This window comes from Salvelinus sp. IW2-2015, linkage group LG1, assembly GCF_002910315.2.
Source record: "Salvelinus sp. IW2-2015 linkage group LG1, ASM291031v2, whole genome shotgun sequence".
In the NCBI taxonomy this organism is placed as follows: domain Eukaryota; kingdom Metazoa; phylum Chordata; class Actinopteri; order Salmoniformes; family Salmonidae; genus Salvelinus; species Salvelinus sp. IW2-2015.
In genome coordinates, this window is record NC_036838.1 from 57,277,476 (window position 1) to 57,304,940 (window position 27,465).

The 27,465-nt window shown below is 41.6% G+C and overlaps 3 protein-coding genes across 5 annotated transcripts; 2 read left to right on the forward strand and 1 right to left on the reverse strand.

The window, feature by feature from the left end:
- The first annotated feature begins 2,152 nt into the window (after window positions 1-2,152).
- On the forward strand, window positions 2,153-7,539 carry irak1bp1 (interleukin-1 receptor-associated kinase 1 binding protein 1). The gene is made up of 4 exons (XM_023997550.1): window positions 2,153-2,489; window positions 3,741-3,806; window positions 6,903-7,033; window positions 7,112-7,539. Exons 1-4 carry the CDS (start codon window positions 2,199-2,201, stop codon window positions 7,353-7,355), a joined length of 732 nt encoding a protein of 243 aa, XP_023853318.1. The 5' UTR covers window positions 2,153-2,198; the 3' UTR covers window positions 7,356-7,539.
- Window positions 7,454-21,473, reverse strand: si:dkey-261l7.2. 3 transcript variants are annotated; one of them, XM_023997568.2, is made up of 7 exons: window positions 21,325-21,473; window positions 19,069-19,206; window positions 18,567-18,656; window positions 17,481-17,575; window positions 17,139-17,299; window positions 8,718-8,831; window positions 7,454-7,986 (listed from the first exon to the last, which is right to left on the reverse strand). In XM_023997568.2, the coding sequence occupies exons 2-7, from the start codon at window positions 19,191-19,193 to the stop codon at window positions 7,891-7,893; spliced, it is 681 nt and encodes a 226-aa protein (XP_023853336.1). In that variant the 5' UTR covers window positions 19,194-19,206; window positions 21,325-21,473; the 3' UTR covers window positions 7,454-7,890. The 3 variants fall into 3 exon arrangements, with proteins under 3 accessions (XP_023853336.1, XP_023853328.1, XP_023853344.1); XM_023997560.2 differs by having other exon boundaries at window positions 19,069-19,201; window positions 21,325-21,468; XM_023997576.2 differs by lacking the exon at window positions 18,567-18,656 and having other exon boundaries at window positions 19,069-19,201; window positions 21,325-21,414.
- Window positions 21,474-21,677: 204 nt separating this feature from the next.
- On the forward strand, window positions 21,678-23,366 carry LOC111970861 (major histocompatibility complex class I-related gene protein). The gene is made up of 2 exons (XM_023997587.3): window positions 21,678-21,823; window positions 21,922-23,366. Exons 1-2 carry the CDS (start codon window positions 21,766-21,768, stop codon window positions 22,878-22,880), a joined length of 1,017 nt encoding a protein of 338 aa, XP_023853355.1. The 5' UTR covers window positions 21,678-21,765; the 3' UTR covers window positions 22,881-23,366.
- The last annotated feature ends 4,099 nt before the right edge of the window (window positions 23,367-27,465 follow it).

A 27,465-nucleotide genomic window follows, 5' to 3' on the forward strand; every position in this document is an offset into this window, starting at 1 on the left:
GAAGCTTGTTCCATCATTGGTGTGCCATGACAGAGATGAGCTTTGACTGGGCTGAGCGGGAGCTGCCCTTCCATAGGGGTGGGACTCGGGAGGGCCAAGAGACCAGAGGTGGCGGAACGGAGTGCTCGGGTTGGGATGTAGGGTTTGAGCATAACCTGAAGGTATAAGGAGAGGCAGTTCCCCTTGCTGATCCATAGGCAAGCACCAGGGTCTTGAAGATGGTGCGAGCTTCGATTGGAAGCCAGTGGAGTGTGCAGAGGAGTGAGGTGACATGGGAGAACTTAGAAATGTTGAACACCAGGTGGGCTGCGGCATTCTGGATAACTTTCTGTGGTTTGATGGCACAAGCGGGGAGCCTAGCCAACAGAGAGTTGCAGTTGTCTAGATGGGTGATGACAAGTGCCTGGATTAGGACCTGTGCTGCTTCCTGTKTGAGGAAAGGTCATACTGTAAGGATGTTCTAGAGCATGGAACTGCAGGAGCGAGTCACTGCTTTGATWTTTGAAGAGAATGACAGGGTGTTGTCCAGGGTTACACTRAGGGTCTTTGTACTCTGGGAGGGGGACACCGCGGAGTTGTCAAYCGTGATGGAGAGGTCTTGGAGAGGGCAGGCCTTCCCCGGGAGGAAGAGCAGCTCTGTTTTGTTGAGCTTGAGGTGGTGGGCCAATATCCGAGCTGAGATGTCTGACAGGCATGCAGAGTTGCATGTCGCCACCTGGGTGTCAGAAGGGGCGAAGGAGAAGAGTAGTTGAGTTTTATCCGGGGCCTCGCAGGGCCCTTCACCCAGTCTCGCAAAAATACATTTAAAAAATGTCATGATCTTTTGGTCAATATTCACCAATTACAACTGAAATACTAATATTTTTCTATTTAATTTAAACTGTGTTCTTACTCTTAACAGTTTAGAAAGTCACAGCTACACCCCTTTAACTAAATTGAAATGTCAAACCCCATTATTCTATCACCACGCTTGGCTAGTACATGGTCTTGAATAAAAACATTTTTATACCCAATTAATTTAAAAGGAGTAGAGGCAATCTGAGTCCAGACACTTCTTACTTGGTTACACAATTTARTTGCAGTATTAATTCATAAAATAATTCAGTTACATTCAAAATATGATGGAAAATATGACAAGAACTTTAACCTCTGTGTTATAGCACTTGGGCTACAGTCAGCAAAGATGAGGAGTTGAACTGATAGTGCCTTTTAACTCAAATTCTTACCTGATGACCTGTTCGTCCTTAACCTGCCTCAACATGGGCGATGCTCTCTCTCTCACTCTCTCTACTGCCCCTCTTTGACCCTGACAATCATTAGACCAAATACTATTATCATATGACTGCATCACATATGCAGCAGCACCTCCAGTACCCGCCTACTGATATACAAACAACATTATGTAGGTAAAAAATAATCCTAATGATTTTATAGTTAATTTCCATTATCAATTGGTTATTTTATTTATTGTTTGATAACATTTTTTTTTTAAAGGGAAAAATTGCCTTTAAAAAAGCTGTAGCATAGCCTACGATAGATCTATTATTAAGGCTTATTTCAAGTGACATGGGTTCCATAAAAAAAAATATATTCTTCTTTTAAATTGCTATTGTWGAAATAGACTTGTCATATGTTATTATTAATTAATAGCTAGGAATGGAAATCCCCTCGGCATTACTGATGCATTCYGAAGCCGATGGAAAAGGTACCCTACCTTACTTTGGGTTACTGGGTCGGCCTACATTATAAGGCTTCTGGCGCCTTCTATTGACCACATYAATACACTGGTAAATCTTTGGGCGGGCTATTTTAAAAAGGTAAAAGCCTGTCTGTCTTTATTAGAAACGTTCTGGGGGACTGGGAATATAGTGCTAAACATCTGAAATATGGGCTAAATAACTCAAAAGCATAATAAATCATACTACAATGTAAAGCYTATTTCTTATCAGTCACTCTAATAGTCTAACATTTGTAACAAGCTTTATACAAAATCTCAGCAAATCTTACAATTTGTATACATTAAAATGTGTACAAAATGTACATTTTTTACATAGAAAATGTGTCAGCTAAATTTGTAAACCTCCCTCTCCATCTGTCTTGGAACATGTAGTTCTTCGCAGATGGAACTACATATGAACTACACATCCCTACACCCGCGTTAGTTACCATAGCAGCGAGAGTTTAATTTGTGTTCCGCCATGGCTAGYAGTCCGTCTAGAGTTTTCGCTGCTTTATTACCCGCCGCGGGAGATATTTACCGGGACGAAAACGAACCAGGGATGGGGGGACACACGGTTACTGTTCAGCGAACCCAGAACAGCGCGCGGGAGGTCCAGGTGACTGGGAGCGCAGAGGCCTCGTGCCCAGCCGACCGCGCTACTGTTTCCGTTAGTTTCAGAAACAGCAAGGAGTCGGTGAACGACGTCACCAACAGCATCTCAAGGAGAGTAGAGTACATTCTACAGACCCTGAGACAACACCATGTCAAGGTAACTTAGAGTTCATACAACCATAGATATCCTATTAAATGACTAGATGGGCTATGTCATAAAGCCTTTAAAGTTCCAGAATGGCTTTGAAAATGGCAGCCATATTGTTCAGGGTCAAATTCAAACCAGTAATTGGAATGAATGGCAGTAGAGACGTAATCCTTATTATACTTATGCAGGAAAATAAAAGTAAGGCATGTGATATATCAGAAATTGTGTAATAGAATTGTCAACCTAAAATAGTCATACAATTATAAATACAGTTTATAAGTGTTTTATACAAATGTTCTGTATAAATAGCCTCTAAAATATGTAAACAGACCATAAATGTATAMATTTTAGTTATTGGAAAGCKGTGAGTGCTATTGTATGATACAAGTATTTGATACAAGTACTTGTTGCATTTACAACTTGTCKAAGTTCTATAATCAACTTATTTCCTCCAGTGTATGTATGGGTGTGGATTGACTGCAGTGTTTGAATGGAATATTGGCATATTGGCAGTTAATTTGAAAAATAAATCCATGGAATCATTCCTCTAAAACTGGCTGCCTAGCTAGCTAACAAACWTACAGTGCAGATAAATTCTTCAAATTCATTATTTTACACAAWATCTTATCACAGCACTAGCAAACCAGAGTTGACCAACTCAATGTTTTTTTTGTTTGGACCCCGGCAGCAGCTAATTGGGTATCCTAATAAATACAAAACAATGACCAAAATGTCTGACCTTTATCCCATCATATGAAGGATCGTGTCTATTCTAGTATTATAATTCCTAATTATATTAGTTCAAATAACTTTCAATATAGATATATTCGCATATAGGCCTAAAACAATTCAATAGGATATCTATTGCTATTGGTTGCATAGGTAATTTCATATCCCAGCTGTGTAATTCACTATTTCAACTCCAGGCCTCCTGTACCCCCAAAAGCACAATTGTTTTTGTAGCCCCGGACAAGCACACCTGATTCAACTTGTCAACTAATCATCAAGCCCTCAATGAGTTGAATCGTCTGCGGATACAACTCAAATGTGTGCTGGATTGTTGGGGGTACTGGGGGAGTGGAGGTGGGCAACTTGGTTAATGCATGTCCAGTGACATTGACAGACAGACAGACAAGGGCAACATCAGTCAGCACAACTGACTGACTGACACAGCTATCTAATCACTATAAAGTAGGATGTTTGAAGTTTCTCTCTCTCCTCCCTCCTCTCCACTCTTCTTCTCCTCCTCTCACCCTGCAGGGGGAAGAGTTGACAGTGACGAGACACATCTACAGAGCTGATGACCTGTACCACATGGAGGCTCTGGTAGGTTCCCTGTGCTGAAATCCTAAACTTGTATGTACAGACTGAAGTAAGGCATGCATTAATGGGAAAGGAATGGAGACTGGTCTATGAAGTGTTAGAAATTATATTCTAGTCCATGTCTGAGTACTTTTGAGTGGTCTGCCAGGTCAGAGGCAGTAGGGATGACCAGGGATATGCTCGTCTCTCTGATAAATGTGTGAATTAGGCAATTTTCCTGTCCTGCTAAGCATTAAAAATTCAATGAGTACTTTTGGGTGTCAGGAAAATTTATGGAGTAAAAGTACAACATTTTTCTTTAGGAATGTAGTGAAGTAAAAGTAATCAAAAATATAAAAAGTAAAGTACAGATACCCCCCAAAAACTACTTAAGTAGTAGGTTTCAAGGTATTTTTACTAATACTATTTAAACCACTGCATGAAATCAATAATTTGCTAGTAACAGATGACATTCATATTCTGACTATCTCTGAAACTCACTTAGATAATACCTTTGATGATACAGTGGTAGCAATACATTTACAGAAAAGATAGGGGCGGCAGGTAACCTAGTAGTTAGAGCGTTGGGTCAGTAACCAAAAGGTTGCTAGATCGAATCCCTGAGCTGACAAGGTAAAAATATGTTGTTCTGCCACTGAACGAGGCAGTTAACCCACTGTTCCTTGGCCATCGTTGTAAAAAAGAATTTGTTCTTGCCTAGTTAAATAAAGGTTAAATAGAAATGCCAATGGTGTTGCTGTTTATATTCAGAACCACATTCCTGTAAAGATTAGAGAGGATCTCGTGTTAAATACTGTTGAAGTAATATGTACAAATTAAATGTGTCTTCCGTATTTAACCCAACCCCCTCTGAATCAGAGAGGTGCAGGGGGCGGTCTTAATCGACATCGGCGCCCGGGGAACAGTGGGATAACTGCCTTGCACATGATGGCAGATTTATACCTTGTCAGCTCGGGTATTCAATCCAGCAACCTTTTGGACCAACACTCTAACCACTAGGCTACCTGCTGCCCCATGGATAACATGTGTGAAATGCTTGATAATGTATGTGATCAACAGAGAGGTATATTTTCTGGGTGATTTAAACATTGACTGGCTTTCATTAAGCGGCCCACTCAAAAAAAAGCTTCAAACTGTAACCAGTGCCTKCAACCTGGTTCAGGTTATCAGTCACCCAACCTACTAGGGTAGTTACAAAACAGCACAGGAATTAAATCATCAAATKKATGTATTTATCACATCTTTACTAATGCTGCAGAAATTTGCTTGAAAGCAGTATCCAGATCCATCGGATGTAGTGATCACAATATCGTAGTCATATCTAGGAAAACCAAAGTTACAAAGGCTTGGCCTAATATAGTGTACAAGAGGTCATACAATATGTTTTGTTGTGATTCCTATGTTGTTGATGTAAATAATATGTTGGTCTGTGGTGTGTAATCAGGAATAAACAGACACAGCACTTGACACATTTATGAAATTGCTTATTCCAGTTACTAATAAGCATGCACCCATTAAGAAAATGACTGTTAAACTTAAATCCCCWTGGATTGATGAGGAATTGAAAAATTGTATGGTTGAGAGAGATGAGGCAAAATGAATGGCAAATAAGTGGCTGCACAACCGATTGGCAAAGGTATTGCAAATTGAGAATCATGTGACTAAACTGAATAAAAATAAGAAACTACACTATGAAACAAAGATGAATGACAAAGAATGATAGTATAAAGCTTTGGTGCACCTTAAATGAMATTTTGGGAAAATAGCAAACTCAGCTCCATCATTCATTGAGTCAGATGGCTCATTAATCACAACACGAACTGATATTGCCAACTTTAATGATTTTTTCATTGGCAAGATTAGCACATTTAGGCATAACATGGCAGCAACAAATGCTGACACTACACATCCAAGTATAACTGACCAAATTATGAAAGACAAGCATTGTAATTTTGCATTCTGTAAAGTTAGTGTGGAAGAAGTGAAAAACAATTGTCTATCAACAATGACAAGCCACCGGGGTCTGACAACTTGGATGTAAAATTACTGAGGATAATAGCGGACGATATTGCCAATTCTATTTGCCACATCTTCAATTTAAGCCTACTAGAAAGTGTGTGCCCTCAGGCTTGGAAGGAAGCAAAAGTCATTCCCCTACCTGAGAATAGTAAAGCCCACTTTACTGACTCAAATAGCTGACCAATCAGCCTGTTACCAATCCTTGGTAAACTTTTGGGAAAAATTGTGTTTGACCAAATACAATGCTATTTTACAGTAAACAAATTGACCACAAACTTTCAGCATGCTTATAGGGAAGGACATTCAACAAGCACAGCACTTACACAAATGACTGATTGGCTGAGAGAATATAATAATAAAGACTTCAGTGCGGCTTTTGACATTATCGATCATAGTCTGCTGCTGGAAAAAAACGTATGTGTTATGGCTTTACACCCCCTGCTATATTGTGGATAAAGAGTTACCTATCTAACAGAACACAGAGGGTGTTCTTTAATGAAAACCTCTCCAACATAATCTGGGTAGAATCAGGAATTCCACAGGGCAGCTGTCTAGGCCCATAACTTTTTTCAATCTTTACTAATGACATGCCACTTAAAGCCAGTGTGTCTATGTATGCGGATGACTCAACACTATACGTCAGCTACTATGCCAAGAGTGTGCAAAGTGGTCATCAAGGCAAAGGGTGGCTACTTTGAAGAATCTCAAATATATTTAGATTTGTTTAACACTTTTTTGGTTACTACATGATTCCATATGTGTTATTTCATAGTTGTGATATCTTCACTATTAAATTATACAATGTAGAAAATAGTAAAAAAAAATAAAGAAAAACCCTTGAATGAGTAGGTGTGTCCAAACGTTTGACTGGTACTGTACTTAAATGTTTTTTTCCATATCCCAACTCCCCCTGAGAATGGGGCCAGGGTCAGCCATTAACAGCGGTGACCTTGGCGCAGTTTGTGATAAGTGCCTTGCTCAAGGGCACAACGACATTTACCTTATCGGCTCGGATTCGAACTAGCGACCTTTCGGTTACTAGCCCAACAATCTTACAGCTGTGGGTGTGTGTTTTTACAGGTGATGGTGGTGTTCTCAGATTTTGGTCAGATGGAGAGAGTGTGTATTGTTCTGTTGGAGAAGCTGGATAAGAGTGTGTGTGTCAGCACACCTCACTTCTACCACAGTGAAGAGTGTCTCAGCCTATTGAGGTAACACACACACACACACACACACACACACGTACACACACACTATACTATCATAATAATGTGTGTGTGTGTGTCCAGGCGGAGCGTGTGTGTAGCAGCAGTAGAGAATGCTCGTCTGAAGGCGTCTGAGATTAGCAGCATGCTGGGACAGACTCTGGGGCACCCCCTACTGGTCAGAGAGGAAGAGGCCATGGAGAGAGATGGAGGGAGAGAAGAAGGAGAGGGGGGGGAGGGGGTACACAGGCCTAGCATCAGTGCGACCTCTCGTGTGTTTGTCACCTTCAACCTCCGACACAAAGACAGAACCAGGAAGAAGATTTGAAGACTACATTACCCATCTACCCCGTCAGCACAGTGCAAACACACACTCCCTCACAATCACACTGTAGATATGAAGACAAAGACGAGGATGGACAGTCATTGTTTTGTTTAGAATAATATTTATTCAAGCCTTTCCTCAAAGCTTCTGTCCATAAACATGAATGTCAATAAATTATGTAAATGTGGCTGTTCTTGATTCAAGTTTGAGGTCTTTATGATATTCTGTCTTTAATTTTGTTCTGATATGAAATACTGTATGACATCTTCAGTGATGTAGTGGTTAAAACAGTAGGTGGGTAAACGCTGATCACCGTTTGCAGCTAATAAAATAATGCTTCCTATATTTTCAATGCATTTTTCCGCAATAGGTGGCTAAATGCGTAAAAGCCTTTTCCCCTCCACTAAATCACTGTGTGAAATTAAATTGATCCTGTTGTGGGGGAACAGAGAGAGGAGCTGTCCTTTTCTTTACATCTACCGTCCAGTTAGGTGTCCCACTGACACACACACACACACACTCTTGTGGTCCCTGTCTGTCAGTCTTCAGGGAAGATCTCTTGGAGCCAGGGCTGCATGATGAACCGCTCTCCATCAAAGTGTGTGAAGTACTGCTCAAGGGTGGGGATCTCCGGCTGGAACACACACACTCGGAGGTTCAGTTAGGTGTGTATACGTATGTTTGAGTGTGTCAGTTTGCCTTCAGAAAATATTAAACCCCCTTGACTTTTTCCACATTTTGTGTTAGACTGAATTTAAAATKGATTCATTTGAGWTTGTGTCACTAATCTAGAGGAAMACCTGGTAGCACAKGCAAAATCCTAGAGGAAAACCTGGTTCAGTCTGCTTTCCAACAGACACTGGAAGACAAATTCACCTTTCAGCAGGACAATAACCTAGGCCAAATCTCTACTGGAGTTGCTTACCAAGACGACATTGAATGTTCCTGAGTGGCCTAGTTACAGTTGACTTAAATTGGTTTGAAAATCTATGGCAGGACCAATTTGACAGAGCTTGAAGATTTTTTTAAAAGAATGATTGGCAAATATTGTTTAATCCAGGTGTGCAAAGAAATTAAGATATTTACCCAAAAAGACTCACAGCTGTAATTGCCGCCAAAGGTGTTTAACGTGTATTGACTCAGGGGGTTGAATACTTATCTAATCAAGATATGAGTGTTTTATTTTTCATACTTWWWWWMAAWWWWWTCCACTTTGACAAGAGTATTTTGTGTAGACCGTTGACAAAAAATRACAACTAAATTCATTTTAATTCCACTTTGTAATGCAACAAAATGTGGAAAAAGTAAATGGGGTTGAATGCACAGTGAGWGTGTGTGTGTGTGTGTGTGTGTTCGTGTTCCTACCCTGGTTCCAGTGACCCGTTCCAGCCTGGTCTGAGGCAGGTATCCCACTAGGAAAGAGGAGGGTCCAGGACCGCTGAATAACACCTTATAGTGGGGGGTATTCTCTGCGGTAACCTACACACACAAAGTGAGAGGTGAAGGTCATAAATTCAAGCTAGAATCCTTAAATTGTTTAACTGCCACTTCCGTTAGTGATATTACAGTACAACAACGATGTCCCTCGGACATCATTGCACACACGATAGAACAGCAGCATGTAGGACCTATTGCAATTGTTATTACCTTGACGCTCCCCAGCTCTGTTTCGTCAACAAAACAAAAACGACGGTGGGGCGGACAGTGCCACCGTTTTTCCCTACTGTGGATTCCATCTTTAAAGAGCAACTGCCCCTAAAAACCAACTTCTCCTTTTGAAAACAGCCCATGTGGCATCGATATGAGTCAAACATTTATTCTAGTGTCAAAATTCACTACAAAGTGTAAAACTGATAATTTGTCATAAAAGTCATTCTCGTCCAAAACGGAGTTTTGTAAGTAAATTCATCACGACTTACTTGAGGATTTGGTAATGCATTACATATGTAACGGATGTGGAAATGGCTAGCTAGTTAGCGGTGGTGCGCGCTAATAGCGTTTCAATCGGTTACGTCACTCGCTTTGAGACCTTGAAGTAGTGATTCCCCTTGCTCTGCAAGGGCGCGCGGCTTTTGTGGTGCGATGGGTAACATTGCTTCGTGGGTGACTGTTGTTGATGTGTGCAGAGGGTCCTGGTTCGCGCCGGGTGAAGGGAACGACTAAAGTTAAACTGTTACACTTACATGCCCACTTTTGCGAATTATACAATTGCCCAGTGACAACACCTTTGTAGTCCGCCCCCAGCTGCCATGTTGTGAAGTCTGCATATGGTGCAACACACACACACGTCACCGCAAATAGGTGGTAAAATGGGCTTCCATAAAGTTGGCAAAACACTTACAATGCATTTCAAAAATATTGCCAGATGACCAGGAATGGATTACATCAGACAGGTTCACGTCTGTGATTGGTGTTGGGGAGTATGTTGCTAAGTGGACGGTTCGAACTTATATGTGGACAACTACAAATACCTAGGTGTCTGGTTAGACTGTAAACTCTCCTTCCAGACTCACATTAAGCATCTCCAATCCAAGTTAAAATCGGCTTCCTACAAGGCATCCTTCACTCATGCTGCCAAACATACCTTGTAAAACTGACCATCCTACCGATCTTCGACTTCGGTGATGTCATTTACAAAATAGCCTCAACACTCTACTCAACAAATTGGATGCAGTCTATCACAGTGCCATCCGTTTTGTCACCAAGCCCATATACTACCCACCATTGCGCCCTGTAGCTCTCGTTGGCTGGCCCTCGCTTCATAGTCGTCGCCAACCACTAGCTCCAGGTCATTACAAGTCTCTGCTAGGTAAAGCCCCGCCTTATCTCAGCTCACTGGTCACCATAGCAGCACCCATCCGTAGCACGTGCTCCAGCAGGTATCTTCACTGGTCACCCCCAAAGCCAATTCCTCCTTGGCAGCCTTTCCTTCCAGTTCTCTGCTGCCAATGGCTGTAACGAACTGCAAAATCACTGAAGCTGGAGACTCATATCTCCTCACTAACTTAAAGCACCAGCTGTCAGAGCAGCTCACAGATCACTGCACCTGTACATAGCCCATCTGTAAATAGCCTATCCCATACTGTATTTATCTTGCTCCTTTGCACCTCAGTATCTCTACTAGAGGTCGACCGATTATGATTTTTCAACGCCGATACCGATTATGGAGGACAAAAAAGCGATACCGATTAAATTGGCCGATTTTTAAAATGTATTTGTAATTAATGACAATTACAACAATACTGAATGACACTTATTTTAACTTAATATAATACATCAATAAAATCAATTTAGCCTCAAATAAATAATGAAACATGTTCAATTTGGTTTAAATAATGCAAAAACAAAGTGTTTGGAGAAGAAAGTGAAAGTGCAATATGTGCCATGTAAAAAAGCTAACGTTTAAGTTCCTTGCTCAGAACATGAGAACATATGAAAGCTGGTGGTTCCTTTTAACATGACTAAATGACTATCCATAGTTGCCTCTTGATACAGCTACAGCAGTCTTAAAATGGACTGTTACTTTGAATGCAACTTTAAGATGTTAAAAAACATTTGAACTCCAATTGAACTCTGACATTTCCTGACATCTTATTTTCTTCTCTCTCACTCTAGTTATTCTCAGGAGACAGGTCAGTGTGTGTACAGGGAACACGTTTGACCAGGTGGAGTCAGACTTCTACTTCATCGCCCTGGACCACTATACCAACAAGGCAGAGGAAGCCAAGTTAGGACCAATGAGTCACCAGCTTATTTTATTCCTTACACAGTTCCGCACATATCACTCCACCTTCCTCAAACTCCAGTGCCCTACTTTTGTTTACCATTTTACCAATGTCTATGGATTGTACAAGGATTTGAAGTTGGGACATTGACTCCATACTAAATCTAATTCCATCTCCTATACTGTTCTGGCCTCTCTATAGATTATGCTGATGCCCCGTTGTAAGAACCTGGAGAGCTCCACTGGTTCTGAGGGAGGTTACGTGGCCACAAACAGTGCCTGGGACACCTTCCAACGCTACTGCTGTCTGGAGAACAGCCAGAAGGTGGTCAAGACATCTGCTGCAACTTCATCTTTAGTGTGTCAACTCTGCTGCACCTGGGAGCTATGGCACCGTTTTCCCAACAGTCATGTATGCTTAAACATACTTGTGTGCTCATTTATGTGTTTAAAGAGTCAATCAGTAGTTTAAACAACAACAAAGTGGATCTCCCAGCCATGTTTCAGTAAAAAGCTGCGGGATGGGGCTGGAGAAATTTAACCACCCTCTCTAATTCATAGACAGAGCTATGGATGCAAGAACTGACCATCACGCATCCTTCAATAGATGTATTTATTTTTGTTGGAGGAGACGACCCAAGGTTCCTCGCCTTGGACCTCCTCCAAAGGATTTTGAGAAGGATGCGAGGGGTTAAGGAGAGATGAATTGGGACAAACTTATTCTGTTTGCACTGATATCTTTGTTCTACTTGTGCCGTTTCCACAGATGGCCCTGGCTTGCTGATAACATCTGATCCGACTCTCCCTGCGATTTGACTCCTGCATTACTAACTTTATTCAATAAAACTTCCAATGCCAAATTTAAATGAGATTGTCTATAAATTACAATGGTAGTTCCCACCCAATCAGACAATTAAAATCGGTTTTCCTCGGTGCAATGTTTGGTGAATGCATGGTGTCGTTTTGTCCTCAGTCCTCCTGCTGCGTGTACTGATTCAGTTCTAAAACAACCTTCATCAAGTCCATCCTCAACGCCATAACTTCAACGGATTGTCCGGTCTGCTGAGGGTCATTGGCTGCCACCTGCCCTCCATAGAGGTTCTGCACGACTCCAGGGCAAGGAAGAGATCGCCGCCGACCCCTTCTACCCTCTCTTCCAAAGACTCCTCTCTGGCAAACGGTTCAGGTTAATCACGACTAAAACCCTGCCACCTTGAACAGTTTCTTCCCCCCGTGCCGTGGCCCTCACCAACCCGCCAGCTCGGCCACGATGATCCTCTCATCCATGGACTTCGCACTATTCATCCACAGACTACGCACCATCATCCCTGAACTGCACATCTCTTACATGCATCATTTATAATGTAGCTTATAAATGTTCATATAAGCTACATTGCGCGTGTGGATCTGTGGAAATTCTGCATCTATATTCTGTTTATTGTACTGGATRAMCTGTAGCAGATTCTGCCCTTTGTGTTGTTCTGCTCTCTCTCCCAGGACTCGTCCTCTGCTCGCTCGACCACATCTCTCTCCACTTAGTGTTTGGTTGCGCAATGATGCTTCATATTCGCGTGCGCCATCTCGTACACGTTCAACTTTTTAATTGGATTTGACAACATACACCTGGTGGGTGATAGAGGACAACAATGTTAAGCTTGAGTGGACAAGTGACAGCATGGAATTTAAGTAAGGAGATGGACAGGTGAGAGCAGGAGAAGAGAGAATCTCCACTTAGGAACAATGTGTACACCCTGTGCCACCACCGTGAYGACCAGATGACTGAGAAAACGTAGTCAGATTRAGAGAGCTGCTCTTTGGGGCGATCCATGTCTCCGTCAGGGCCAAAAAGTAAAGGGACTGAAGGRCAGCATAGGCTGAAATRAACTCKGCGTTCCTGACCAYAGATCAGCAGTTCCAAACAASGCCAGAGACCAGGAATTTCACGTGGWTTGTGCRCACAGGGTACACTAAATTAGAAYGGTTGCMGTCAAAGGGTGGAGAGCRTCTGTAAAGCCTACAGGGAGAGGAGCGAACTGGGATATGAAAGTTTCCAAAGCTACAAAAGAGTGAAATGAGAGAATCTGAAAAWAACTARGTAAAAATACTCAATTAAGAGAGTGGTGTGGAGCCTTGCCCTCTTTCCTTCCTCGAATATATTTCTTTAATTTTAGATTTGTGTAATTCTTGAGAATTTTGATACTACTGCACTGTCGGAGCTAGGAACACAAGCATTTCGCTACACCCGCAATAACATCTGCTAAATATGTGTATGTGACCAATAAAATTWGACTTGATTTAACACAGAACAGTCCGTTTTGGCAATAGCCTTAGTTGAGATGAATCCGCCGCTTACAGCTGCTGAGAAAACAGGAGAGACTGAAGTRCTAATGGCCTTGCAAAAGGTGAAGAGCACACCTCCCGGTACTAATTGCCTAGGTTGATRTGTCAATCATCTGCAAGTTAACAGCAGTCAGCAGTYTGCACATCAAGTAGGCAGCACTTAATGTAGACGGCCCTAGCTAGCAAAGATACATTACTAAACAACAGATAGACAAAATTATACTTACCACTCCTGGAGATATCAGGAGTCTATTTAAAATTTTTACCTTACTTTACCAGGTAAGTTAACTGAGCACACATTCTCATTTATAGCAACGAGGGAATAGTTACAGGGGAGAGGAAGGGGGATGAATGAGCCAGTTGGAAGCTGGGGATGATTAGGTGGCCATGATGGTATGAGGGCCAGATTGGGAATTTAGCCAGGACACCGGGGTCACCACCCCGACTTTTACGATAAGTGCCATTGGATCTTTAGTGACCACAGAGTCTAGACATCCGTTTAACGTCCAATCCGTTAGACGGCACCCTGTGAGTTGAGCGGTTGGAAATCATTGCTCTACGTCCTTTCCAACCACTACGCACTCACAGGAAAAAACTTAAAAACTGCCACTCCAAATTCACTCCAGTCATTAAAAAAAAAACATTTGGTTTTAAAGTATTGAAACCAAACCATATGAAAAGTGTTTTAATAAAACATGACTAAAAGGTGCTCATCATTTCAAATAGGCTACATGTCATATTAATATTGCCTATTTTATAGATAATAGAACAAACAAAAATGATTTTCAGTTTATAAATACTTTGCTACAATGACACAGTTATCTACGCAGCTCGTTCCTTTCTTTTAGCATGTGCACGTAGTAAGTACACCATCATGCTTTCGGGATACGTGTCTTTTCAGATTCCAAAATGATTCTTTAGGTTGTGGACACTACATCACTGCACTCCCTCCTTTGCTCTTCATCTTTGTAAGTCACCTTGATTTTGCACCTGTGCATTTTATCAGTTTCTTTATGAAAATATTTAGCAAACTCCATGACAGTAACTAAAGCAAGGGGCTATTAGCAGCACACGGCCTACGAATGCATGCAGGGCCTGGCATTCCCTGATCTCGTGAAGTGAGCGCTACTGGAGCGGGTGAGAAGGCCGATGCTCCAGCCTTTGGGGATCACGCTCAGCTCTCCAGCTCCGCTCACATGGTCTGCACAGGGCAATGTCCCCAATTACTGCCCTGGGATATTTTCGGGGAGACCAGAGAAAAGAGTGCCTCTTACTAGCCCTCCAACACCATCTGGTATCCCATTCAGGGACCAACCAGGACCAACCCTGCTTAGCTTCAGAGACAAGCCAGCAGTAGGGTGCAGGGTGGTATGTTGCTGGCTATAGAATGATAAGTATAGTCAGATAAACTGATACCTGACACGGACATGTTAGCGTGGCGGGAAGATCATGACCCAAGAGGGTACCATGAACCAAGAGGTTGTGAGTACAAATTCCAGGTGAGGACATTCTGCTCAACCTTAGTAATGCCTGTGTACTAAAACATCAGTCTTAAAGCCTAGGCATTAGGTTCAAAATTGTCAAAGAAACTAACTCAGAAAAGTGTGTGCGCGCATTAATAAGAGGCCTGTTATAACAGTTCTGTGTATGTAGAATGACCCCAKGATGTCTGGGCACTCAGCCAATACTTGACAGAAACTAACTGGTTCCTCTTAAGTTAACTGGAGTCAGAGTAAAGGTTAAATCCTGCACACCAATGATAAAGCTATTGTTCTGTCTGGAGCCTGTTTCTGGGCCAAAGATGCATGTTTTGTGTGTGACCAGTACGACCATACATGACCTGGGTCGACAGTCAAAGGCACTTGAGCTACTGTTAGAGGAAGTATGACTGGAGTGACTTCCTGTCATTCTGGCCCCTATTGTCCTCACTGAGTTGTGACAGACTGAGGCAACCTTTTCACACACACAGTCACGTGTTTTGCAGATGCTTGCATGGGGTAGCTTGACTGTATAAATGATCCTGTACTCTTTGTACAGGAGGCTCTCACTCMATCTCACCTGCGTGGGTTGGGCGACCAGGCTCCACATTATAATACGTTTTTAATAAAAGTAATACCTTTTGATTTTGCCACTACTCGTTATTAGTTAAAAGGTAGAATTTCCACCACAATGTTCAATAATAATTCCTTTATAAATGAACATGCACAATGCAATCATCTACGACTCTACGTCAAAGTGTCTTAAATATGTCAATTGGAAACACSATGCTAAAAGCACTGTGTGGGAGTATCCCTAATCTTGCCAACAGAAAAAAAAAGAGCCATGAATGGAATAATGGTTCACCAATCAGGGCCTTGATTGGCTCGGCAACAGTAACAAGGCACGATATGTAATGAAAACAAATTTGGTGGAGAAAGTTTTTGGAACCATTAAGTGACATCCTTGACAACCGATAAATAAAAGGTATTCTTGCAACGTTCCCAAGAAACGYGTCTAGAACATTAATGTCTTACATTCGGAGATCATGGTAACCACGTTCTGGGTAAGTTCTATTTGACGTGGGAATGGAAACATTCCTATGAAAATGTTAGCTAATGCCCTAATGAGACTCTTAAAAGGAACATTCCTCCTGGAAGGAGCTTTGAATTGGTCAGTATCCTACAGAGTGGTCTGCTTCTGCATCTTACAACTGCCTGTAGTTATTGTACTCTGCCTCCTGGACCCATGGGTTGAGGCACCCTGGCATATCCAGGATGGAGTGTCATGCACTCCACCCCTCCTGCCACCTGACTGCACCTGTCCATAACCTCTAATACATGACATAGATGGAAGGGACTTCATCACCCACTGGAGAATAGAATATAGAACCTCACCCAGAGAGCTGTGCAGGTCAGTGTGTGGTTAAATAGACGTGAATGGGGAGTCCCATAGGGCGGCACACAATTGGCGCAGCGTCGTCCAGGTTTGGCCGGGGTAGGGCGTCATTGTAAATAACAATTAGTTCTTAACCGACTTGCCTAGTTAAATAAAGGTTGAATGAATTAGAATGCCATTCTAGTTCTGGTTAGACTCTACACAAAACATATTTGCTAAGTGTAAACATACTGTCTTTATAAGCACATCAATATATTTACAAATGTTTTGTCTTTGTAACACGAACACACCCATAGATTTTTTGTTGATAAATGCATCTACGCTCAAGCTGGGCAATGTTTGTGCAATGCCATCATATAGCCTACCCCTGTAGGGATATTAGTAGTTTKGGGATTTCTCCCCCAGGAAAAATATCAGTTGATATAAGAGACAAAACTAGCCAGTTATAGAATATTGTGTTGTATGACAGCTGASCTGACTGAAGACCACAGGCATTCAACTTGCAGTTGATATCGTTTCCATGGTAACGTGTCTTTACATGACATGATGAAACTAAGTTTCAAGATACTTTCTTAGCAAGGTGTAGTAGAACGAGTCTCTTATGAAACACATTCCAGATCCTCGTTCTTGCYATCTTGGCATAACTTTGATTTGACAGAGAAATAGCTGCAGCTGGCTAGTCTATCTATYCCCAACCTATGCTAGCTAACTGCTGTCAGCATGGCTAAACACAAGGTCAGCGCAGGCTTTAGCCTACATAGAACGGAATTAGCTGACCATCGAGATGASGAGTCAGTCAGGAGGGGAGAAGTCCTCAACTTCAAAACTTCTTTCCATAGYAAAGCTACCTCCTCATTTGGGTGCACCCTGCTCATCCACTCTGGGGGGGCTCGGAGCTCTGGGTCCCARCTGACGATCACCCCGATCATGTGACCATTCCGCTCCATGACGACATCACCCACACGTAGGAAGACGAAGGGGGGGCGCGGCCTACGGACCGACCGGGAGGCTGGGGGGATAAAGAGAGGATATGTGGTAAAGTAAGAGAGAAGAAAAAGGWGAGGAGAAAGGAGAGGTTCATACCAATCAGACCAGGCCAGTAACAGGAAGTAAACCAACCCAGACTGGTTCTGCAGGGTTTCTCCCCTTCATTCCTGACTGGCAGACACACCAAGAACAAACACACACACCTCCAAAAAAGCCCAGGTCGTTGTCTTGCAGCATGACCTCCAGAGCAGGAGACTCTCCAGGAACCTCTCCCTCCTCTTCCCCTGCCACCAGCACCCTGGGAGTTAGACAGACAGTGTTACCATGGCTGCTTCCAAAATGGCCTGTGGGGCCTGGGTCAGTCTGCAGGTAGTGGATACTATAAGTTGGTGTATAATGTAACAGAGTGTACATTCAGTATCACTCAGTCAAGGGAATWGTGTTCTTTCTAACAAAGATAATCTACATACATTTCAGGATGTTGTGTATCCCTGGTAATAATCAGAATTAATGTAAACACTACCGTTTTGAAAACATAACTTGTGCCAAAAAGAATTGGTCTCTTGGCACAACTTTCCACGCATGGTAAGTTTTTTTTTTTAAAGTTTTTTTTTAAACAGGCCCTGTTGTTAGCTCATATCCCAGCGATAATGCCTTGCATTACGCMTGGGAAGAAAACACTTTTATTTGCTCAACTTGCTATTGACTCAACTTACCAAGGTAAACACTGACTATATTAACCCACACAGCTACAATGATGCACTTTAAYGCAGGTTTTAGGAACTCATATTGAAGCTTAGAGACCCCAACTAATGTATACAATGATATACTTTGGTTTAGATACAAGCATCATGAAACCTCCGACATTAATTCATTTGCCAATTATTTATTTTTTTACCTAACTTAGCACCTTTTTCATGTGTTTTTTTCCTTCAGACTCCATGAAATGATTACCTCTTCCTAAATATTGWGTGAWWTTATGAATTGTGTKTATGGTTTCCTAGAAACATGGGTGGCTCAACTTACCCCAYTCACCCCTACAGCAGGGGAATCAAACTCAATTTCTGGAYGACCGAGTGTCTGCTGGTTTCTGTTTTTTCCACTTTGTGTCCAATGAAGACCCAGACAACAAGGTGAGGGGAGGTCCTAACTAATCAATTACTTTAATTGATCAAATAAGTACAAGGGAGCAGTGAAAACCCACAGACGCACAGCCCTCCAGCAATGAGTTTGACACCTCTGCTATAAGGAGTAGTGCTGTAGAATTACTAGAGGTAAATGTGACGTACGTGATTCTATCCATAAGGTCTGCGATCCACTCTGTCCAGACAGTGGTGTTCAGGTAGGACTTCCTCCACTCACCCCACATACCCAACAACCTGGTCGAGACAGACACATTAATAACCCTAACCTCTTACCCCTAACCCTAGCCCCGGCCTAACTCGGTCCAGATAGCGGTGTTCAGGTAGGACTTCTTCAACTCAACCTAGATACCCTGGTAGAAACAGACATGCATTATAATAACCATAACCCTGACCTCTAACCCCTGATCACAGATACCCAGAAAATTGCAGTATAAACAGAAACATTATTAACCGTAATCCCACACCCTGCAGTCAGATATTTCACTTATAATATTAGGAGAATAAAGGTAAAAGAAAAGCTCTCATATGCTGTGCCATGTTTGTTGCTAGATTTAGAGAGATGGTGGCTCTCAGAATGGTGAGGCGTAGGGGTGTGCTTGCAGATGAATGAGTGCCATGCCATTAGGGGGTCTGAGCGGACCGTTACCGTTTGGTGGAGTGGTAGCGCTGCGCCACGGACGCTCCGGTCCACCGGGAGATGAGGTACTGGGCTGGTAGCGCGGAGAGCAGTAGGGTGAGCTGCAGGATGGTTGCCACCGTTAACTGGGGCATCACGACACCTGACCTTACCAGACAGAGCACAGGACAGAATTATCAGTAGGCTAAAACGGTTGGTGCCAGCAGGTAGGTATGCCTGCCGTAGGCTATATAAATAAATAAATAAATAATTTGAGCATAAGTTAAATTAAGTTTTATATTCGGTTTTCTTTCATAAATAGCAACTGAACCAAGCAGGCCATGACTATGAAAATGGTRTATTCTGAAACAGGTGTGGATGTAAAATGGTTGTTTTTTTTTTAAATGGAGAAAAAAAATCTAAATACAAGATTTTGGATTTAAATCTTCAATAGCCAATTTGACAGGCTGTTTGGCTCATCTCAGTGACGAAGACCTTAGCAGATGTTTCTGATTAATAAACAATGCCATGCTGGTGGGTGGTAACTAGGCTTGGGCGGTATCCAGATTATCATACCAACCTTGTGCCATACCGGGATTGTCGGTAATACCAGCACTGAACACAAGGGACGTTATTTTCTAACCACCCCAGCCTCTAATACAAAGGTTAGCAATGCTATAAAGTGCATGTAATATCCCATAGAGAATGCTAACTAAATACTAATGAGCGCAWTGCAAACATTTTATACAGTCTAACTATTTTCAGGACAGACAATACAGCTCAGAAAGTTATACAAGTAACTTAAACTTAACCTAAACATGCTACTCACAAATTTTAGATAGCAAGGCTCCTGATCCAGGAGGGGATTCTCTGCTGTTAACAAACTAAGCTTGATTTTGGAACAAGCTTACCACTTAGCTAAATGCTACTAAATTAGCAAACCAAAATGCACAACTGCAGAGAATTTAGCACATTTTAGTAAGTTAACTTAATATTTATAAGATATCTAGCTGGCAAACGTTTACTTGCGAATTCCATACTGTAACTAGATCACCAGTCGTGTGTGCGCTGCACAACTGAGTGACTCACAAGGCACCATTCTCTCGTCCTTGTGTGTTTGTAAACAACCATCACGTGACTTCAAAATGAAAAATTGTGACAAGAGAAATTAAGAACGAGATCTTTATCTCCTAACGTAATGCACGTTGACTGCAGGGATTTACTTAAGTAGCTACAAATATTCCCATTTATAAAAATTWAAAATGCAACGAAATAGTTTAAGTGATATTGAAAGAACAACCCGTGGAAATGTCTAAATATACGGTATACCGCCCTRGCCTAGTGGTAACATTAAAATAAAACCCAGCCCTGACACTAAAATAATTTGTATGTCATATAATAGGAAAAGACATCGCAGTCACATGGATTTGCATTTAGTGGGCAGTTCAGATTTATCATACTTTCATCAATAAGTCATCATTTTTGTCATTGTGCAACATCAGGGTCAGCTCTGGCAATCGTCTTTCAACTCGAAAAAGTTGATTCCTACTGATGTAAACAAACAAATTATATATTGTGAATCCATGACAGAATCCATGACAGACTATCCAGGTGAATCCAGCTACAACCCCTTATTGGTGTCACTTAAATACACTTCAAATTAGAGTAGATGAAGGGGAGGAGACAGGTAAAGGAGGATTTTGTATGTGTACCAGTCAGAGGGTGAATGTGCAAGACAATCTTTAAGTGCCTTTGAACAGGGTCGGTAGTAAACAAAGTGTGCCATGACTGAAAATGATATACACTGAGTATATCAAACACTAGGAACACCTTCCTAGTATTGAGTGTTCCTAATGTTTAGTATACTCAGTGTATATAATTTTCATGGCACACTTTGTTTAAGAGCTATAGAAGATTCAGAAGTCAACCATTTTCATAGTCATGGCAAACTTGGTTCAATAGCTATTGGCCAAAGAAAACCGAATATCCAATGTAAAACTAATTTGACTTCGGTGCATATGGTCCATTTTTATTAATTGATTACATTTTGTCATAGCTCAACTGCCATATGGAAACATAGTCCTATTCTATGCAATAACTTTTTACTGTTATCCACCCAAATCAAATCGTATTGGTCACATTCACATGGTTAGCAGATGCTTGTAAACCCATAACGCAGTCATGCATTTTTTCATTTGCAGAAGAAGGCACACACTTATGCTATGATGACACAAACCAACTGACAGCTTTCTAAACCTAGCAGACATATTGGAAACCTTATCTTACCGTGATTATAAGAAATCCCGAGTCAAATCAACTTTTAAACAACTATCTGTCTGACATCGTTCCTGAGGAAGGCGACTAGTAAAGTCAGTTGACAGCAGTTGTTCTGTGGTGTGCGGAACAAGCCATGGCGCGAGGAGAAACAGCTCAGTGGTTTCGGTGTCCCTCGGTAGTTATATTTACATACATCTGTCCGGCAAGCGCACCTGCATATTTACATTGACAAAATTGTCAATATCGCGTGTCCAATCGCTGCAGTCCACGAAATACCGGCGCGCCTCGCCACGACAGGAATGCAAGAACCAATGGGACGCTCGAGGGAGGGGCKTTCCTGCAGACGCTGGAATGCCCACATGCAKGAACGTAGTATATATTATTTTATAAGTGAAACAGGAAGTCTGTCAGAAACTTGAGACATGCTACACAAAGCTACACTTCAAAATCATGGGCAAACTGTCAATCTTTTTGTTTGTTCTTTCATTTTACACCATTGTCAACGCAGGTAAGATGGACTACTAACTTTCTCYCAAACTCATTTAATGACTTATGTCATAAAATGTTAACGGTCCATTACTGTGTATAATGTCACTCTTTTCTCAGGTTCAGGATCACATTCTCTGTGGGCACTTGCAACATACATAATCGGAGAGACACCTTTCCCTGAGTTTACGGTTGTGTTGATGTTGGATGACGTTCAAATAGGTTACTATGACTCCAACATTAAACAGTCTGTCTACAGGGGTTACCATATTACAGACAAAATGAATGACGAAGCTCAGGACGGAACTTATGTACTTGGAACTATGTACCACCACATGAAAGAGAGATCATTTCGCCTAAAGCACCACTTAAATCTTACGGAAGGTGTTCACGTTCAGCAAAGAATCGGTGGCTGTGAGATACTGCACAATGGTGAACCGGCCCTGATCATGACAAAGAACTCTTTTAATGCAATTTTTGCAGATTATGCGGTATATTACAACATGACACATTTTACATATGATTCTGGGAAACTACTACTAGGATATAATTGGATGAGGCAAGCAACTGAAAGAACACTTTATGCTAATGTTTGGATCAACACACTGAAACACACTATTTGCATCAACACACTGAAAAAATGCCTGAACAGAGAGAACTTTGTGATGCGGAGAGTGCCTCCCAGACTCAGGTTGATAAAGAAAGAGGTTTCTGGAGACCTCCAGGTGATCTGCCTGGCGTTTGGTTTCTACCCCCGCCACATCAACTTGACCCTGCTGAGAGACGGCCATCCAGTGGCAGAACAGGAGCTGACAGGGGGCGAGGTGCTGCCTAGTGGAGATGGGACCTACCAGCTGAGGAAGAGTATTTATGTCAGTACTGAGGAGCTAAGGGAGAGACACAACTACACCTGCACTGCCTCTCACCTCAGTCTGAACAACAAGCTGGATGTCAGTTGGGAGTCTGGGGCGGAGAGAGTTCACCTATTCATCCTCTCAGCTCCACTGGTGATGGCGCTGATTGTTATTCTATTCTGCATTTTAATTTGCCTCACAAGGAGGATACGCGCCGCCTCGTAGAATTTGTTCCAACTAGCCAGCGTTGATGCATTAGAGGCCGATGAAATGAACCTGTCATCAGATTCTGAGATCTAATATTTTTTGGGGACACTGATGCGACTTTGTCAATTCACAATGAYACCTATGACTATGAGAGCAGACACAAAATGTGCCAATCATTATTTTATTATTGGTTGATTTCCCAACCTCACAACAAACAACTAATAAAGGATCAGGYTGTGGAGACTGTTGACAATTACATATATCTGGGCATTGGTCMAGATTTGCATGTATATATTTTACATTAACAAAAGTAATCTTTTAATAATTATTTTAAATCATGACTTTATATTAATTACACAATACACTTTATATCTGTGTTGTATTTCCTGATATCCAGTATCTAAACCAGGAGACAGTGGCGTGTATTCATGGGTGCCAAGGGAAGCCAGGCTTCCCCAAAGACTTTACCAAGAAAAAAACATTAAATCATTTTGTCTCTCTGTGTTTCATTTTTTTTTTTCAATTCTTAATTTGATGAATGTATTTCACCGGAGAAACCATCCAAGCGAGCAAAACAGCCCCTCTCTGTCTCTGTATGTGTAGCCCATCTGTCTGATGCTGTCTGGTCAAAAAGAGTATAATATTGTTGCTACCCATAACATTGAATGCAAGGGAAGCCAGCAAGTATTTGGCTTCCCTTGATTAAAAAAGTATAAAATAATAGCCAATCACTGTTGAGCGAAACTGAGCAAGCTCAACTGTGAAGGGTCCTGGTGCACCAAAAAAAAAAAGTGTCAAGGGAAGCCAGTCTGGATTTGGCTTCACACCAATCACATCACATCAAAAGCCAAACATCATGGACAGAAAAAAACTTGAATTGTTGATTCTCGTTGTGTTGTTGTCCTCCGGTGGCTAGCTAAAATTGTCCCCTTTCTTAAATTAGCCATGGATGGAGATAGGGATTTGGACTTGTGGTTTTATTTAATTCTCCGTACTGGCCAATGATTATAACGGCGATTCTGATCCAACCATAAATTCATACAGTGCCTGTTACCTGAGAGGATGGAAGTTCAATATGTAGCTAGATGTAGATGGCTAATGTTAACTAGCTGGCTCATCATCGTTGCCCATGAAAGGAAGATAGGCTAGCGAGTAAGCATTTTAGCCAGGTAGCCTAGGACAACTAAACTAAAAGTGTGTACTGTATGACAGAGTCATAGACCGTTTCAGGAACGGGAAAGATAGGAGGATGGCATTGGCGTTTCTCTACAAGTAGGGTGAGTCAACATGTTTTTTCTACACACAAATTAGTACATGAACAGCCACATCATATTTTGCTGATGTTGATTGGACTAAATAGTTTTTGGACCTTCTGCACACATCAACAACAGTCACCCACGAAGCGTCGTTACCCGTCGCACCACAAAAGCCGCGGCCCTTGCCACTACTTCAAGGTCTCAAAGCGAGTGACGTAACCGATTGAAACGCTATTAGCGCGCACCACAGCTAACTAGCTAGCCATTTCACATCCGTTACACCTATACCTCGATTGTAACTTGTAATATTCAACTGACAACTGAGAAGGCAATGCTGCAAAGGAGTGATTATTGGAAGAATCAAACCGCTCATGCAATGGGAACTGGAAGCATCGACTGCTAGAGGAGAGTGGATGATTGTAAGTGGAAACTTCAATGGAAGACTGTTGTGGAGTAGTGATGGGCATTCCGAGTCTTTTCGGTGAGCCGGATCTTTTGTCTCCATTCACCTAAAAGAGCGATTTATTTGGTTCCAAAACGGCTTTTCATTCAGTAGCTTAGTGCTTAAGAATTTATTTTAAAAATAGAATAAATCGAAAATGTCTAATGTAAAGGCTAAAATGTTGCCTGCCATTATGTCAAATTGTGAAATGTGATTTCAAATACATTTTTAAAGTTAAATTGCTTGCAAATTATACACCAAGTGTACAAAACATTAAGAACACCTGCTCTTTCCATGACATAGACTGACCAGGTGAATCCATGGGAAATCTATGATCCCTTATTGATGTCACCTGTTAAATCCACTTCAATCAGTGTTGCTGAAGGGGAGGAGACAGGTTAAATAATCATTTTTAAGCCTTGAGACAATTGAGACATGGATTGTGTATGTGTGCCATTCAGACGGTGAATGGGCAAGACAACATTCTTAAGTGCCTTTGAACGGAGTATGGTAGTAGGTGACAGGTGCACCAGTTTGAGTGTGTCAAGAACTGCAACGATGAACTGAACAGTTTCCCATGTGTATCAAGAATGGTACACCACCCAAAGGACATCCTGCCAACTTGACACAACTATGGGAAGCATTGGAGTCAACATGGGCCAGCATCCCTGTAGAACGCTTTTGACACCTTGTACATGCCATGCCCCGACGATTTGAGGCTGTTCCGAGGGCAAAAGGGGCTGCAACTCAATATTAGGAAGGTCCTGTTTTGTACACTCAGTGTATATATATTTTTAAACACATTGCAAAAATGTGCATGGAATACCTAGTGGAGTCCAGGGGGCTCATTTATAAACCGTGCATACGTATAAAATATACCCAAAGATGTGCTTGCGCCAGTTTTCACGCAAAAGTTGGCATTTATAAAAATGGAACTTGAYGTGAGAATGTGCTCACCTGCAAACTTAAGACCATGTGTACGCAAATTTACAGGTCGTTGAATTAAGTATTTTGGACATATGGGGGATGAAACACATCACCGCCTGGTTCATAAAAACATAATAACAGGATGCAGCCATTTGCCTTTAGTGAGAAGAGTGAAAATCGATGTGTTGGAATCTAAAATAATTCAACATAGTGTGAAGGATGGTTTTGTTCTCTTTTTAACAAAAATATATGCCTTATAGAAATAGGACATGTTAATCACAAAACATAGTGTGACTGCAGAAAGGCTGTTGTTAATCTAGGGTGTCGACTGGGTAAACCACAAGGTTGAGACAAGATGGAAAAATGCTGAATAACAAGAAAACAGGAACTGAGGAATGTGTAGGGAAAATGCTGAATAACAAGAAAACAGGAACTGAGGAATGTGTAGAAACCAACAAATCAGCTCAATCTTCACAAACACCATTCTGGACATTTGAATCCTGAGTGCTGTGTCTGGGCACCACCGATAGGCTAGCAAGTTTAAACCACGCTAAGCCTCTACTCAGGCCAACTCTAAAGTTGGAACTACCTCTGTCACAGTATAAAAGAAGATGTCTGTACTATTTCAGTCAGTTCCCTGCTTTACCCTGCGTGGTGATACAGTGAACCCGTATATACGAAAATTGCATTTACCATTCTGAGCTAATGTTAAATAAAAATACTTAAAGTACTGTATATTCGGTGACTTTGAATCACATTTTATCCTGATACCAGATTTGATTGACTCAACCTTTTACAATAGCCATAGCAATCTATTTCCTATTTATTTTATATTCATAACCATTGCAGAATAAGTTTGTCACCTTTTCTGGCCGTGATGGGTTCATATTCCTGAAGTAGCCATACAACAAATGACCATGCGCATCTCTCTTGCTGTATGCAATCCCATAAGCAGCGCGGTTTATAGCCTACAGTCGAGTTTAACAGGTGATCAAGACAGTTTGTGGTGTATTGGGGTTGTGCCGCAGAGCATCATGGGGGTTCTTTATTGTCCTCAACCACGGCAATATTCTGTTCAGCCATGGCAATATTTTCTTTAGTCACGTGATCTTCATTCACTTCACTSACGTTGCATCCTCAAGTTCGCTCATTTAGCAGTTTTTTATATTCAGTTCCTCTTCACAGCTGAATAAATGTCMTTTCCTTTACACACTGTATATTCCTCCCTTTTTAATCAAGTTGTTTTCCCGCTCCGTCATCCGTCTCRAATCCTTTTCTGCCGTCCATGACGAAGCTAACTCTCTCTCTTAGCTATGCACTTGCCTCAGCTAGCATTGCACTGTGCTAACATTAGCCTTTCAAACTCAACTCTGGACTTCGAAGTCAGTTCCACTGCTTTTTTAAATTGTTCCACTCTAATCACAGACTGATTGAGACCTGGAACACCAGGTGAGTGCAATGTAATTATCAGGAATAACAGAAAACCAGCAGACTCCRGACCTTGCAAGGTAAGAGTTGTATACACCTGGCTTAGACTGTACCATGGAAAATAAGTTTTAAACATAGAATAAAATAAAAAATTCTGTACAGAATAGTCACTGTCGGTTCAGACTTCTTTGTAGCCAATATTTTGTTATGTCTCGTGGGTTTCATAACCACATATTTATAACAATTCAATAATGAGACGGGAGACAGAAATTCAGATGATCATGGCTGAACAGAATATTGCCGTGGTTGAGGACAATATTGAAGTGAGTGACAATCAAGAAACAAAAAATGCCTGAAATTGTTGGAAACATTGGGCAGTTTGATGAAAGTATTGAGCAGTGGAGCTCATATAAAGAACGGTTTGAATATTTTGTTCTTGTAAATGACATCGAGGACAAAATTTGGCCTACATTTTTTTGTGTAATAGGACCGACCACATATAATTTACTATGCAGCCTGCTACAGCCAGACAGGCCAGGCAATTATGGGA